The sequence below is a fragment of the Rhipicephalus sanguineus genome, chromosome 10 (genome assembly GCF_013339695.2).
Source record: "Rhipicephalus sanguineus isolate Rsan-2018 chromosome 10, BIME_Rsan_1.4, whole genome shotgun sequence".
Lineage (NCBI taxonomy): Eukaryota > Metazoa > Arthropoda > Arachnida > Ixodida > Ixodidae > Rhipicephalus > Rhipicephalus sanguineus.
In genome coordinates this window covers 85,056,092-85,073,578 of record NC_051185.1, presented here as the reverse complement: position 1 = coordinate 85,073,578, position 17,487 = coordinate 85,056,092, and the positions used below count along the sequence as shown (strand labels likewise).

Below are 17,487 nucleotides of genomic sequence, written 5' to 3'. Positions count from 1 at the left end.
CTGTTTTGGGATGATATACCCAAGCTATTATTATTATTATTATTATTTAATTATGCAGGACAGGAATATCCCCACCGGCACTCAATGACTGCTCAACATGGCATGTCTGTTTTGTTTATACCAAATGCTCGGTGCATGGCTGAATAGCGTGAGGGCTCTGTCAATTTGGTGTTTCATATGCTATGTCGGGTGGGCGCTTATGTGCGCCTCCTATGTTGGCATAATATGATGTTACCTGACTGGTACCGATTATTTTTAGTTTTAGTTACGAGGGTTTTTAAACGATTGCCAACCCGTATTTACCTATTATACCTATTACACGAATTACACCGGTGTTTCATTTGTGAAGATGCTTTTTTCCTATGGTTTAACGAAGTTAGTTATGGACCCAGTAATTCCCCTTAAGAGCGTAAAGTAAGTTATGAACCCAGTAAATCACCCTTAAGAGCTTAAACTGGTTCCCTGTTCAGGCTGCCAAGTTGCGTGGTATACTGCGAGTTTCTTAGCATGAACCCTTTTTTCAGGCTAACAAGACGCTGAAGGCGCTGGTGCTCAACATGACGACCAAGCACTCGCAGGAAGATGTTTCGTCGCTGTTCGACATGGTCAGTCGGATCAACGCCTTTTCCCGCCTTTTGCTTCACTGGGTCTATCCCCGAGCGTCGGACTTTCCGAGCGCCCTCATGGCTAGTACGCCCTCAGTTTCCATGATACTGGACGACTACGAAGCAGAGGACGCGGCAGGAGCATTGGACACCATTGCCAGCAGTTGCAACCTCGACATGGCCACAATTCAATGTAGTGCGAATGTGAAGAAAGCCGTGATTCAGAGACTGGCCGACACTCTCGCAAGCACCAAGTCTCTTCAGCAAGTACCGCTTATTTTTTACGCGCCGTGCACCGCAGTGCACGCGTACTCTATCTTGCAAGGCCTACAGACAGTTATACCACCCCAAAAAACATAAGTCGAACAACGTGCTCACCGTTCGTTCCGGATATAGAGGGTAGACTTATGGAGTCAAAGCACTGCAATATAATTTTCCCTACACCAGAGTAGGCATAGCAATGATAAATGTGTAAATATTGTCGCTAGAGTATAATTCCGGCTCATCGAAAATGCAAGGATAGGATTTCCTTCAAATTTTACGTGATTTATTTTGTGTTTTGGGAGGAACCGTTTTTGTATGGAGTATGAAACGGTGAACATTGCAGGGTCAACGTAATTTCTTATAGGTGTGGAATGCAAAGTGGGTAACCGTGGCACGTTTTTACGTGTTTTTCATTTGCCTAAGGAGAAAATTGAAGTTTCAGGCTGATTAAGGAAGTTGGCGGAACTCTGACGCTCGATGCTATGGAAAACTCAATGAAACGAACAGACAATATTTCATTCAGAATATCGAGGAAATTAAGACGCCTGCGCTGCTCAAGTAAAGCACGTTTTAAAAGAAAATAAACTTTGTTAATGATGCAGGTAACCACTCTTCATGAAGCGGGTGATGCACAACCAATCGATACTAAATCAGGGCATAGAGCATGGTCAATTCTTTGTGTACTTTCCTTACTGAATTCCGCTTGATTCAAACGGTTAGGCGAAGAGTACAGATAACCTTAATAATATTCCAGGACAACAATATTCTTATGAGAATAAACGTTGTAACGACCCAAACGTACGCAACCCATGGACGACCGTATACCTAAGAAGAGTATTCATGCGTGTCGTAGCAAAACCGCGGCTATGGTATTATTTGCTTCATTTCACATGATGCACCTCTTTGATGTCAGATCAGGGACGGCACCTCCTTGATCTGAACCGGGGGCCGGGCAGGTAGATGTGGCCGAGTGTTATTTAGGGCTCTCAATGCCGCGGCAAAAAAATAAATACTGGAGGGTTGGACACGGGCACGGTGTGCCACCCCCTGGCTACGCCACGGGTTCTGACCACCTGTTCTCTGTCCAGCGCGTAAAGCGGCCGGCCGAGGTTCATTCCTTTCGCTCAAAGTCAACTGGAATATCCACCACTCTTGTTTGTTTCGCGACCCATTCTGATATCTTAGGTGCCTTGATGTTACCGGTTGCTACTAATTATATTATCAAATATGAACATTCAAACATCATGTTGCTTTGTTGTTTGAGACATAAGTGCTTTAAAGCTCGTGAAGACCTTGCGCAACAGCCCGATAGAAACTGTCATCGTTTGAGCCTACGAAATTGGTGTGTGGTGGATGTCACAGCCATGCTTTTAACAATCAGTCGTTGCATGTGAAGCTGTTTCCACTAGCACTAACGTACGCGTGAGGGCACCGGAATGGTCGAGCAGGTCAATGCAACCAATGGAAAACACATCGTATGCGTGCTTATGCTACACAATGCACGCGCAACTACCATTATAAACGGGAGAGTGAATTGGCCCGTTTTGTTTACGGAGCTTTATTAACAGCACTAAAAGAAATACATAGAACTTCAGCGGAACACTCTGTTCACCGCTAAATTGGTAAAATTCTGCAAGCAAAAACCGTATTTCCGAGGATGGCAATGTGATTAGTATGCAATGAACATTTCCCAGAACCTAATCCTGGAAGAATCCTGGAAGAACAAACTCTCCCAGATTTCCGTTCTCGTTAGGACAACAAACCGTTTAGGGAAATACCCATCAAAAACAGCTAATGATCAAAAGTGGGGCATAAATGATTCGCCAGAAGGTATTATCATAACCATTCATAGACAAGTGTGCGAGTTTATCTAAAGCCCGCTGTGTGTAGCCTACTCTGTTCATTCGTATATCACTGGCGGTGCAGCTAATTGTTGGCCATGCGCCCTTATAACAATGTAGTATAGGTGTGTATCACTGTACGTCTGCCTAGCTTCATATAGAAAGCTTCACACATTACGACGGTTTCTCTTAATGACAATAGCCGCATTATTTTTTTTCTTACGCAGGCACTTGGTGCTGAGCATGGCTTTCTTTCCCGACGCTGACGTGTTCAACGTGTTTCGGGCCCTCGAAAGCAACCGGACCATCTTTATAATGGTCTTCAATGCCATCACTTTCGGCGAAAGAAATGCCAAGGCGCTGGGGCGATTGGTCGAACGCAACCGAACGTTCAATTCTCTCATCCTCGATCTTAACCACAGTGAGCCCTGCGTCGACCGCATGGTTCAGTTCCGCAATATCTGCCGGGAACTCAAGGAGGCGCTTCGTCGAAACCGCTTCATTGCGCACATAAACATAAACTTAGGCAATTCTGATCTCTCCAACGACCCTGCCATCAAGGAGGCTATCAGGCGAAACTCGGTGAGCAGTGAGTTTTCTGTCTTAAATAGATTTTAAAATGCGAAGATCACTGCTTTGGCCAGCGCAACTAATTCCGCATGGGTGGGAGAAGCTTCGAACTCGCAGAGTTGTGTACGACCGTGATTGACACCCTGACTATAGGTATCAATCACGGTCAGGCTCGCGGTCAGATTGGTAAGGTTAACGGAATGTCGCGTTATTGGCAGTGGCGCCACTACTTCCCTGACGCTCTGGATGAGTCCAGGAGGAGCATAGTGGTGAAGGACAACACAGGAACGTCGCATCTATACCGTGGTGTTCCTCTTGTATCATGATGTGCATTAATTGTTAACAATTAATTTATGTATTTATTAATTTAGTAGTTAATTCGTTTAACTAAGAAATTGGCTACGTCGGTTGCTTCTCTGATCCACTCTTTCTTCTTATATTGTAGTGTTACGCTACCATGTTTTGTTCCAGTGCACACTTCGTGCCTCTTAACTTCTCAAACTTCCTTGGTACTCTGCACGTGTATGTCCCATATCCTAAAGCTAAGTCAATAAACAGTGTCTTGAGTACTCACAAAAAGTGTAGTTCGTTTGCACTGGTGAAACCTTAACTGGGTTCGAGCTGTTTACGCCAAAATACACTGTCACAACGAGCTTCTCCGTGCACTGAACGGCGGCTGAGCCATTTGCGAATTGTTTCTACATCGTCTGTTGCTTACCAAGGGTCCTGTCGTGGCTAGGATGGCTTGCTAGTGTTATAAAATGGCGAGCTTCTAACAAAGACTAAATAGTATGAGTGCCTCATTCACCTTCAAGGTCGACAACTGGGGAAACAGAAAGAACGCCTCATACGTAACAACGCTAACCTAAAAGATTAGTAAAAAAGAAAAAGAGGGACGCAAGACGAGGGTACTACGCTTCTTCGATATCCAGGTATATCATTCGTTCTTTTAATTTAAAGATGATCAATTAACTGCTAGAAGGCTTGTCTTGCAGAAGGACATTGTATCATTTATATGACCTGCATGGACTGAAAATTTTCAAAGTGCTTCAGCTACCAAAGCGAGGAATCATAATAAGTATGCTTTAGAACAATGACTACATGGCTGAAGACAGAACAACCGATATTACAAGAAATATCCCAACTGAAAAAAAAAATGTTTGCGTGCAATACCCGTTCCCCGAGTACTTGGCGAATGCGTTCTGCTCTATGCTAAGCCTTCCAGTATTGCTCAATTTTGCTAAGGAATCTGTAGATGTTTCTTAATCACATAAAATAAGACAAACTGAGGTTAGTACCTCTGATTTATGTTGTATTTGTCTAGGTGGCGCTGTATTGATCCCTCTGTGTTTCCTTTTATACTGAATTCCTTATATTCCCCGAGGGACGAGGGAAAGAAAATTCTAGGGGCTAGATTTCTTTGTTGGACACAAGAGTAATGACAGCTAATAGACACTTAAGCAAAGGAACTTACAGGGGATAGTGTTTGCAGTAATAATGACATAAATGTGACGAAAGTAAAGTGAACAAAAAAGGCACCTCGCCTCCAGCAGGGACCAAAAGGGAGGATTGGATCCCTGCCGGGAGGATTGGATCCCTGCCGGCGGCAAGTTGCCTTTTCGTCCATATTACTCTACTTCACATTTACAGCATAATTACTACAAATAACGTCGCTTATACTTTTCTGGGATCAAATGCTTGTTGGTTCTCATTTATATTGCCTAAAGAATTCTACGATTTGATAGTGTGCGCAAAATGAGTCATATATGTAAAAGTTGAGCGAACAGGAGAAACTGCCTCAGACAGGCTGGCCGACGTTTCGATAGGCGACCTATCTTTGCCAAAGGCGCCTTGTCATCCCTGGCGTGTTAGTTTAAGGGGTTAGTGGTGACTTCATGTCCAGCGGTGGCGCGTCTGTTGCTGTTGGTAATTGCTGCCTGGAAAAAGAAAAACTTTCTCTTTCCAGCCAGCAATTACCAACAGCAACAGACGCGCCACCGCTGAACATGACGTAATCACTAACCCCTTAAAACTAACACGCCAGGGATGACAAGGCGCCTTCGACAAAGATAGGTCCCCTATCGAAACGTCGGCCAGCCTGTCTGAGGCATTTTCTCCTTTTCGCTCAACTTCTCCGTGTATCCACCTGTCGACTCCCTTCTTGACTTCGGAGATTCATACATGTAAAGAGTGTCTATAAGATGTCGCTGCCATGTAAAGGGGCTGCCTCGCCTACAAGCCATTGAACTCCTTTCCATTCCGTAGCATCTGCGTTAAAAGTCCGTGCTTTTTTTACTGTGTTCTTGTTTTAAATTTTGCGCGTACCACTTCTCCCTGCTGTAGAATCTGCTTGGTTATATTTTCCGTTCGAGGAGAAAAAGTGCTCTGCGATATTGAAACAGCTACGCGATGGCATCGTGTGGTGTCGGAAAGCTCTCGCCATCAACTGCACGCTTTAAAATGCAGGCGCTCATCAACCAAGCCATCCGGTTCGTCAATGGCTCCATGGACAAGACTGACGCCCTGGCTTTCGAGACCCTGCAGCATTGTCGGTCGGTGTCAATAAGGATGCACTCGCATGGTGGAATTTCCCTCGAGTCAGCGCTCCAGAAGGTCGCCGAGGCGCGCGAAAGGCTCGCTTTGAACTACTTCGTCCTCGCGGGCGTCGTCAAAGCCAAACTTGTGTGCCAGATGACTCGCAAGGAGAAGAAAATGACCTTGCTCGACAAAATCGGCCGAGTAATGCAGGCGCGCATCTGCTCCTACCTCAGCTTGACCGACGTGGTGGACATCTGAGGGTCCACACTTTCCGTTTCGTGCCTCAATCCTCCATCAAATGAGAATGACTTTACCGTACGTAGCGCGCGCGCAATGTAAAAACATTATCGAATCAGGTTCTAAAGAAACTGCCACATCAGAAACCGTCATACCCTGAGCACTTTTTAATTGGTGACAGTTACATCAAGCGATGTGTTTTAATGGACCAATTAAGAAACTACATATTATTGACCGATGCTCTCGCATTTTATCAGCCTTTTTCGCCATACCACAATTGCATATTTATGCACATCATATCAACCGGCTGGACTTCCGAACGTGACGCATTCTTTACGGTGGTACATTTCATTTTTATTAATTTCTTTTTTAGCACCACCGTATATCATATCTTTGCCACGTAACATAGGAAAAATGGCGCAGCTTCAATTTCTACACCACAGCACGTGGACGGAACACAAGCACACATGCTTTTCATAACGGTTTTTGTTGAGAAAATGCTAAGCTGCCTCGCAATACGATGTGGCGAATTTTGTGAAACTGATTGGAGTTGTAGGAATACCTCGAAGCTTTCAAAGTATTTCTGAACTGTTTTGCTTTTGCTTTGTTAAAAAGCACATTGTCGCAAAGTGTCATCCTATCTGAACGCAAGCGTTTGTGTGCTACTAAGTACTGCAAGTAATGCCGCTGTTGGTGTGTATGAAAGTAAAGTCAGCATGCGAGAAGCGCTGTGTGTTGTGTTTGGCTTGTTTCATTATATTTAGATGTCGGTCTAAGTCAGCAAAATGGAGCTCGCTCAGACTCACTCATGAAATATATTTTGCCCTTACAGCTCACTCGGACTCACTCACAAAAATTTTCTTCAGCTGGAATCACTCGGACTCAGATTCACTGAAGTTTTTCTCAGCCGGACTCACTCGGACTCACTCTCCAAATTATTACTCTCTTGGACTCAGACTCACGGCTGTGTCTGAGTCTGAAGGAGTCTGAGTGAGTCGACTCAAGAGTGTCTTAGCGTATAATTGGCGTTGTCGACCATGGTGTCAATGCTCTTTCACACCAATCTCGCATAACTGGTGCTCTACTTGGCGCCTTTTGGTCGCGTACCGTCAATATGGGTTATCAGTGGTTGCAATCCAGTAAGGATATATTTATTGAAAGGGATAATTCACATGAAATATTTTATCAAGAAATTCCTGTGAGACATTTTCGCGGGCAGGTATGGTACCTCCCCTGCCCCCCTCTGTAGTTCACGCCTCTGATCAATAAATATTGATCTGGCGTATGAACTCTAGTTCTTGGAAGTATGTGCGAGTCGACGGGAGTATAAACGTGAGCCGACATAAGGCTGTGGAGCTCACTGTGACTGACTCAAGAAATATTTTTGGCCTTAGAGCTCAATCGAACTCGGACTCACCAATGTTTCCCTCAACCGGACACACTCGGACTCAGACTCGCTCAACTTTTTCACAACCAGACTCACTCGGACTCGAGCTCACCAAAATATTACTCACCCGGACTCACTCAGACTCACGGCTCGATCTGAGTCTGAGTGAGTCAACTAATGAGTGTGTATTCCGACCTATGGATCTCGGTCAGGTTTTGATGCCCTAGATCAAGTGATCCATAGTGGATCCGAGCTTAGGTTCCTGCGTTACCAATATTACCGTAGAAGTTGCATTTAGTCTAAAGTGAAGCATCTTCAGCGAAGCTTCTACAACTAGCAGATTTCAGCGTAGTATGAGAAATACCGCTCGTCGGCGAGCGTACAGAGATGCGGCCACTGTAGGTGCACCAGCCTTATGTAGCTCAATAAACGGAAACACTGGCTAGTTGGTTTAGCTGCATAATACTTTTGCGCACGCAACACGAAGACACAACCGCAAAGGTCACAAGGACCAGCGCAGACTATCAGCTGACCTTTATTCAATAAGAAAACACATATACTCTCGCTACAAGCACCTCATGATCCCTGCGAATCAGCAGAACAGCGTAGTGCATTCCTTTGCATAAAAAACCAAAAACCTTTAACAGACACGTTGCGCTATCACATCTTGTTTAGCAAGTCAATTTCGTTGTCATTCAGCGCTACGGATGGATGACTGACACACATGCCTTGAAGGCTAGAGATATGCCAAGCTTCTACAATCTCTCTTGTTTCATTAGTACGAGCATGTAAAACATCAGTTAGGTTCACAAAGGACTACAGGTACCCGAAGAACAACGCGCACAATGCATTGCTAAATGTGTCTCCGGCCTTCCCTTCAAATTGGCCAAATGCTCGTTTAATCTAACATTCAAGCATCGGCCAGTCTGGCCAACATAACACCGGCCACACTTGAACGGAATCTTATAAACTACATTTCTTTTGCACTGAAGCACCCAGTGATCGGCACGCTTGGAAAATTTTTTTGATATCTCTAGGCCTGTCTTCGTACAGACTATTTATGGCAGAACACACGCCCTCTACTTCGTAATAATGGGGGGGGGGCAGCGTAGGAGAGGAGAGAGAGACGGAGGGGACGCGCACGCGCTGGTGCTCATCGCGGCGTTGCGCATGAGAGAATTTCGGCATGTCTAGCCCGCGTTTCAGAGGAAGAGTGGAAAGGGGGAGGGATGAGGGAAAGTGGAGAGGGTATGCGCATGCGCAGTAAGGGTCCCAGACGTCAATTTTTTTGAGCGCAAACAGGAAGAAAAGAACGAACTGGCTGAGAAGAGAAGAAGACAGTGCACAGGGCAAGCGCTAAACATCAACTGTGCTTTATTTACAAAAAAAAACACTGAAAACAGATCACCTAAAGCGCACGGATAACCAGCTGCGCGTAGCCTTGCTAATTGAACTTGAAGCTGTCCTGCATAGTGTGCGTACACGACTTCACCAGAGCAGACGCGAGGCAAAGCTTCGCAATACCCCTTTTCAGCAGCTTACAGTGCGCCGAATCATAAGCAACAAATCTTTTTGCGCACGTTTTAGGCACGATTGTTGCCTTATGATTCGGCGCACTCCAAGTTAGTGAAAAGGGGTATTGCGAAGCTTTGCCTCGATCTGCTCTGTGAAGTCGTGTACGCACACTATGCAGGACAGCTTTCAAGTTCAATTAGCAAGGCTACGCGCAGCTGGTTATCCGTCGCGGTCGTTGGTGCAGTTTCCCAAAACATCCTGGAAGATAGATGCATGAACCGAAATTGCCAGTGACGCACGAGTTGAGGCAGGACCTGAAGTGGTACCGTATATCCACGGATGTTCCACAATCTTAAAAAGGTCGCCAGCAAGCCGGCGTTTCTTGTCGTGTTCTGCGCCCCTCGGAAACTGGTGTCCTGTGGGCACGCGTAGCGATGAAAAAGACAAGCATGGATGCAAAAAGAACCATGCCAGGCCGTACGGAGGTGCGCAGTAGGCGCGGTGTATGCCATACCACTATCATGGGAAGACCTACATAGGTCCGACGTGAGGTGCATCAACGATCGTGCGCGGGAACATGAGTTGTCGTTGAAAAATGGTAGTAATGCGCATTTACCGGTTCATTGCGCAGCCTGCCGTGTGCACCGCGGCTAAGCGTGATCAAGATTCTGGGTAGGGGTGGTGATACCTTGGAAGGGAGTGCTGGAAGCTTATCATATTAAGAGCACACAGACGTTTAGTGATACGTCCTAAACATTTGGACGGTACGAGTTATTCATTATTCAGGTCGAGTTTGATTAGCTATGCTACGACTGCGCGCATGCGAGTTACATCTCGTCTTTTCCGTGGTTTTTTTCTAAATAAAGCCAGTTATGTTTAGCGCTTGCCCTGTGCACTGTCTTCTTCTCTTCGCACCATTCGTTCTTTTTCTTCTGTTTGCGCTAAAAATAAATGACGTCTGGGATACAACACCAACTAGCCCTGAGAGAAGTTTTATTGAAAGCAGTAAGGGGCGTCACGCACGCACACCACCACCACCGATTGACTCCGCCATAAGATACTTCGCATCTAAACATACTAAAAGGAGTACAACCGTGTTCGCGTCGGTGTCATCATATCGTCGACATGGTACCGGGAGGCAATCGGCATCTTGGTGCAGCCGGCCAATTGACACATGACCGAGTGGGAAAATTCTTGCATGCGCAAAGCCCAGCGACCAAGCCACTCTGAGGGATTTAAATAGACCCAGCGCGTGCGTGGTGGTCGTAACCAACCGAAAAGGGCGTCCGTATAGGTATGGCTGGAATTTGCAACCACTCAAGCGAGAGCCAGGTACTCGCGCTGTCTGACAGAATAATTGCGGTCAGGGGCTGATAGAAGGCGGCTAGCGTATGCGATAACGCAGTCATGGCCACGTTGTCGTTGAGCTAGCACTGCGCCGATGCCATGGCCACTTGCATCCGTACGGATCTCAGTAGGGGCAGCAGGGTCAAAGGGGGTTATAATCGGAGGAGTAGTAAGGAGCGCGATGACATTCAACAACGCAGACGCCTCTTCTTAGCCCCATGGAAACGGGACGTCTTGCTTGAGGAGCTGCGTAAGAGGTCTCGCTATGTCTGAAAGTTTCTCACGAAGCGTCGGAAGTGAGAAGACAGTTCGAGAAAGCGGCGAATATCCTCTGCAGGTCGTGGTACCGGAAAGTTCTTGACTGCGCTGATTTTGGCAGGGTCTGGTTGTACAACGTCAGCGTCCACTAAATGGCCAAGTTCTGTAGTTTGGTGGCGCCCAAAGTGACATTTGCACAAGTTCAGCTGCAGGCCAGTGCGACGATGTTTTAGACATTAGTAAAATATGGCGAACAAAAATCTATGAAAGTTCAGTACAGCAACAAACAACTTTTGCAGCACGTTTTTTATAGCGAAAAGTAGACCAGAAGGTGAAACTGCGCATGTTTAAGAAAGTTTCGCTCGCTCTTGCGAAAACCGCCAATCGACCGGCCTTCCCCATTTGCAAGGCGCAGCTATCGCCACACTTTTCACAGTTGAGGCTTCTACGGATTCCTGCCTGTTCAAGACTGTGAGGATTCAAAAGATCTCATTAGAATACATCCACACGCTTTTGTAAATAACCACTGCCGCTGTAAAACACTTCCGAAGGTGGTCTTGCCGACGCGCTTCAAGACACACCTGGTTAAAAAAAAAATTATACTATCTCCCACTGAAAGGAACCGAAGGAACCGAAGCAGCATTGGGGGTGCACACGAAGTTCCTGTTTACGTTCACTCGGCATTTCCGTTAGTGTGTGCGGTTTGTATTTAGTGTTTGTGTTATCATTACGTAGCGAGCCCTGCGCTGCTGCTGCTCCACGACGATATCGACGGCAGAGGTTGGAGTGTCGCTGCAACTGGCGCCGACGTTGACATTACAACTCATATGAACGGGAGCGAAGCGAGAATGACGCCGACGTTGATGTTACAACTAATCTGAACGGGAACGAAGCGAGAATAACGCTGACGTTGACGTTACAGCTCATCTGAACGGGAGCGAAGCGAGAATGACGGAAGCCGACCCAGCGCACGCGCTTATATGAAATCGGGGAGGGAGAGGAGAGTGTGGGTTTACAGGCGGCAGCGCGAGGGGAGGGGAGGAGAGAAGGCGACTCCTGCAGAAACGCCTGCGTAAAGGAGGTGTGTACGGCTGCAGCGGCTGCGGCGCGGGGGAGGAGACGAGAGAATGCGACCGAACCCTGCGTAAAGGAGGAGAGTGGGAGAGAGAGACTAGGCGCATGCGCAGTGGAGCGCGGACGCCACCGTATCAAGTTCGCTCATAACATGCTTCGCATCTAAAACTGGTCGTCACTCATACTAAGCGGCGAGAGTTATGGCGGCGTCGCAGTGTTGGTGCATTCCGCCGTTTGTTCTTACCTCAGTACTCAGATCACCCAGGCAACTACGGGAAGCTTCATGCACTACTAAAAATGCATCGTTACGTTGCGGCGTGCGCCTCATCATGCGCGCGGCGGGTAACATTGTAAGCATGAATATCCGCTACACGCCCAGGTGTCGCGGCTACGAAAGCTTGCCTTGCTGATGACGAAATTGGCGCTGACGTCAGAGACGCGTTCAGCCATCCTGCATTCTGATCAGTTCTAACTTCTTGCCATAGCAAGCATATGCGGCGCGCAACAGTCGACCTCATGTGGCCCCAAATCGATGCCGTGTGAAGCAACCACCAGACATTCAAGACGGTGACCTTAAAATACGGCCATTCATCGCACTGCAACGAAGGTAGGCCTCAGTATTGACTTTCTTTACGCAAAACTCCAAAACGTATTGGAAACTGCGAGAAGAAACACACACACAGAACGTTAGCCGCACACTCACGAGTGCGGTAATGACTAACCGCTCAGTAAGGCAGTGATATAACGGCAGAAAGAAGCTTACGGTTTTCGTTTGGGATTACATGTTGCAATTTAGCAGAGAGAAATGGGCAGGAATAAACAAGAGGCAAACCCCCTACACCCTACTTATTTACAAGGCATGTGATACCAAATAATAACTAAATTCTGGAGATCTGACGCACTGTGTGAATCGATGTTGTGCGAATCGGTAAGTGAGTAGTTGCCTGTGCCGCATTGTTTGACTTTGAGACAATCGTTACGAGGCGGATTAGCGTCCTTGTGCAAATCAAGCAGTCGTGTGCGTCACCTGGGTTTGTCGGGCACGTCGACTACGCGCTCGCATTTTGTGCGGCGTAAAGTCGGCTGTCTCGCTCCAGTTCAGACGTAAGCTGTTACATCGTCGGCGAGCTGCCGTACGTGTCATAATCAGCGTTTGTTAACCCGCCGCGGTAGTCTAGTGGTTATGGAGTTCGTCTGCTGACCCGAAGGTTGCGGGATCGAATCCCGGTCGCGTTTCGGTGTAGAGAAAAATAGAAGAGGCTCGTGTACTTAGAAGAGGCTCGTGCACGTTAACGAAACCCAAGTGCTCGGAATTTCCGGAGCTCTCCACTACGGCATGCCTCGTAATCATATAGTGTTTGCAACGTAAACCCCACCAATTCTTATATTATAACCAGCGTTTTCGGCCCATTCCTGTGGAATCGAGCCGCGCTACACTCGAACTGAGGTCATTGTAGTATGTGTGTAATATTTATTTGCTATAACAGTAGATAGGCACACCTGCGCGACTAAACTAACATCGCGCAGCACAAGCGGCTAGTTAACCAGCACTAGCCAATGTAGGCGAACCGTTAGCTAACATCATTGGTGCCATATTAGCCAGCTCTAGCCGAAAATTGGCAACTAGGGTTTCTAATATGCGATTTAAATATGACACGTCATCGCATGTATGGCAATTATCTTATGCAACGCATATTCTGATATTCCAGCTAAATAAAGCGACTACATTGGTGTCTATTTACTGATGTCATTTATGCGATGACACGTCATCCATTACTGTCTCCTTGTCCCGCCTGCATGCTTATTCTGGTAAATATTGTACAGCGATGAGCACTTTTTGGTTGAACACGCGAGTGCGCAGCCGGGGCCCTGTAAGCGCCGGGCAACAGATATCTTTGGAAAGATTGCTCATGCGCAGCATGTGGTCTGCGATACTCTTTGCACTGCGCGCACCACGTCATGGATAGGCTTGTTCGTCGTGTGCTAGCCGCATCCTTGTGTGCTAAGCGCATGCATCCTGCATTTAAAGGGCCATCTGGAATAAAAATTAGTGCGTGAATGAAAAAAGTGAGTAGAAGACAGTTTACATTTCAACTATTTAATGAAGAAAGCTGCAATCTTTCAATTCAAGTTAAACAAACGCAAGACATCAAAATAAAATATCAAATTCTAACATCGAGCCGTGTCACCACCGACAGCAACGACTGCAGCTGTTGTGGACGGCAGGGAGCCATAAAGTGATCGAACATATTCGAGATTGGCCTTTGGGCTTTCGCACTCGTTGATGACTACGGTCCACAACTGGTCGGAGTTGCTTCCTAAGGCAGCTTTCAGGTGGCCCCACACGTTTTCGATAACTTTCGCGCCGCCCCTTTTGGAGGCCATTCCAGTAGGTGTATGTGCTACTCCGCCCGGAAGTCCTTCACAACACGTGCCGTGTGGATAGGCGACCGGTCCAGTTGGAGAGGATAATTGCCTTCGGGGAATAAACTGCTCGCAACAGCGCATTGTTCAAATATTGCAGTATTGTTTGGACGATGAGTGCCCACGTATACTTTGCAAGGGCCTTAAACCATATTCCGAAACCACACCCCACATGCTCACACCTGATCTGCCGCTGGGAGAAACTTGTTGCCCGTTGTCTGGGACGTTCCTGCGTGGCGTTGTTAAAGAAAGTAAAAAAAAAACTCTTTTCAAGGCAGTAAGCTTACCTTACCGTGTTCCTGGCAATCTAGACACGCAATCTTTGGTCTGTCGCGTCAAAAACGTGGACTCAAAAACACGACACCACCCAATTTTGTACTGTCCACGATTCGTGCAGCTCAGCAAACCACTGTAGTGCGTCGCTGTTGGCAGCCGTGAGTAGCTTCTGTTATGGGGCGCAACTGCGAAGGCCGGCACTACGCAGGCGACGTCGAACAGTGGTATCCGAAACGACTAAATCTAAACTCCTCGCGAACTGTGCGGCAGGCAAGAAAGGGTTTTGGACAGCAGCTGCAACTAACATTGCAACTTCGCCATCTGTGATAGCTTTAGGACGGGGCTAGTTATGCACGTTCTTTTCTGTCCTGTTGTGTTCAAGCACACATCATTATACCTATGTGGTTAGGTAGCGCACTTTCGACGGGGACAAAAGAAACAGAAAGGACACGACACTCGCTAAACTCGCAGCTGAATTTATTTCAGGAAAATACTTCAATATATACGCACCCAAGCACCCCCGAGCGACACAGAAATGAACCAACCCTGAATATCTGATCAAAAAAAACTTTTGCACACTCCTGTGAAAGGATAAGTTATGCACGTGTGAAGACAAACCGACAGTCCATGTATTCTTATCTAGGACCAAACTATCTGCGCACACTCGAGCGATACAAAAACCAAAAGTTAACGAAACACGTGCAGCTCACTATAAAAAACCATGCACAATCTAGGGTTATATAACACCCACTCTTGTACGCCGCGGGTATCCGCATTTTCAGAAGCGTTTTTCGCCAATTTAGGTAACTCATTGCGAATAAGACCTGGTTATTTAAGTAGTCTAAATTACTTTAGACCTTGTTAGTTTATTTTGCACTGGTTGTGAACATTTTTAGCCTTGTTTTAAGCCTGCGTTGACCACTGCGTGATCATGCGACCTGGGACAGCAGATAGACTACATTGCGGGCCCCTAAAGTGCTGCGCAATTAAAAAATAGCGCAGCTTTCACAAAGTCCGCGCAAGGCTTGGCCACAGCGGTGCTGGGGGGCACCGAGCTTGTCCTGGCATGGCTAGGCTGCTACCCTCTCCCCTACTCATTGCTATACTATATTATACACGGCTGTGCTTACTCTCTTTCTGTTCTGTCTTTTTTTTTTACCCGTTTCGTTCTATCTCTTCTCTCTCTATTTCTTTCTCTGTCTTTCTTTCCATTTCATTCTCTCTATTTCTCTTTCCCTTCTTTTCTATGACTTTCTTTCTCTCTCGCCTTCTGTCTCAGCTTTTTCTTTCCCTCTCTCTATCTCTCTATGTACACGTTCTCTCCTCCTCTTTCCGCTCCGCCTCACCCCCACATTCGTTTCCCACGTCCTTGCTGTACTGTACATAGTTTTTGCGTCTGACACCCGGAGTTACGCCAAGCTCAAACAGCACCGCTGTTAATAGGTCCAATTTGCATTGTGCGATGAAGCTTAAAGCACAGGCCTGTTACTTGGAGGTGGTGTGCGCACTTTGTACATGTCTCTCTGTCATGTCTACTGGGCTTAGCTGGTGAGCACACCTACTTGGCTTTGTGGTTGCTACTGCTGCTGTTTCATCGGCCTTTCCTCGCGCAGGATCACTGGGGCAGCTGTACCGCTATGGAGTCTCAAGCATTTACATCGTCTGCGGCCGCAACCTCGGCAGCACCGAAACGTGGCCGTCCGTGCCATTATACGGCAGACGAAGAAACGGAGCGGGAGAGCGAAGCAAAACGTGGGACGACGCAGGCAGTGAAGTCGATCATCAAAGTCAAACCTCCCAGTACACGGCGTGCGGAACGAGAAGCGGCGCAACGAGCTAGGCGACGGCGCGAAACAATTCGAAAGCGTGAGGCGGAAAGGCATTTGATTTCTCTGTAATATCTTTCAGATAGTTTGTCTACAGCCAACATGCTTATGTAGCAAGTGTAAAAAAATCACTTTCGGTGCAAGGGAAACACAATCAATGCGATTGCAACAAAATGGAATGTTATGCAAAGTAAGGCTAGCAGCTAACTCTCTTAGGTTCGATCTCGCGTAACTGTACAAAATGCTTGTTTTAGCATATACGGCCGCTCCAGTGAGGGAAGCGGTTTTGATGCTGTCTGTCGTCTAAACGTGAAGTAAGGAGTGAGAGCACAGCACGTATACGAGCAGACTGGTAGACTGCCGATGTCTCCCGCCACCGGCGTCTCCGCTGGCGGGAGACATCAGTAGTCTACCAGTCGATCCCTAGTAGTTGTCTGGTAGTAGCCTATCAGTCGAAGTTTGATCGTAAGGGCACGGCGGCAGTAGACTACTGGTGTCTCCCGCCACCGTGCCCTTATGATCAAACTTCGCATAGGCTGCTCGAGCAATGCAGCTCCCCTCCCTGTTTCATTTCCCCACCTCTGTCGAAACACGGTCGGGTGTCACCTCCATGCGTGAGGAGCCATAAATGGTAGGTCTCGCACGCGTGATGTTATCGCATGCGTCCTTCGTGCAATCGAGATGACGGGGTCGTTTGATCTCTCCTTCAGCATCCGCATTCGTGCTAACCGCGCGCACGCTTTTACTAGCCCAGAGAGCATACGATGTGCGGGGCGATGTTAGCTGTTTGGTCTTTATACTGGGCATGACGGCGATGGCAAGAACCCTCCGAGAGTGTCGATATAATCGCCATCGTAATAAAACAACTTGCACCACCACAGAAAGTTTGGATGTTTGGCTACGGAATCAAGATTAAAGAAGGCACAGTCGTGCGAACACGGACCCCAGAGAAGAGGTCAAGACAACACATCATCTTGTGTCCGTGTGTGCGCGCGCCTACCTTCTTTTGCAGACATACCACCGGTGATTTTTTTGAGCACTGACCTATTTTATTAGGCTGTAGTTTTCTTAGAAAGTATCCGATTTTGATGGGTTTACACGAAACCATTCATGAAGGATGATAATTTACCGGCCTTCCCGTGTTTTGGTATACAACTCAGAAAAAACAAGAAATAAGGAATACAAAAACCGCAAAATGCTATTCAAGAAGGGATGCCTTGCGCCTATGAAACGTTGTTAAAAGCTTTGATTGCCATGCGGCCTACCAAACGGGACAAGCAAAGGTGTGTAAATGTTATAAATCACTTACCCTAGAGCAGGTGTTG

The 17,487-nt window shown here is 47.1% G+C and overlaps 1 protein-coding gene across 5 annotated transcripts in view; it reads left to right on the top strand.

Moving 5' to 3' along the window:
- Nucleotides 1-6,133, top strand: part of LOC119372197 (uncharacterized) — a 79,735-nt gene extending 73,602 nt beyond the window's left edge. For 3 of the 5 annotated variants that reach the window (XM_049420233.1, XM_049420232.1, XM_049420234.1), the window contains one exon: nucleotides 5,747-6,133. In XM_049420233.1, coding sequence (XP_049276190.1) covers nucleotides 5,747-6,076 — 330 coding nt within the window. In that variant the 3' untranslated portion in view covers nucleotides 6,077-6,133. Of the gene's footprint in view, nucleotides 1-524; nucleotides 944-2,937; nucleotides 3,287-5,746 lie in introns of those variants that run through there. The other 2 variants (XM_049420236.1, XM_049420235.1) reach the window with 2 other exon arrangements.
- Nucleotides 6,134-17,487: the final 11,354 nt, after the last annotated feature.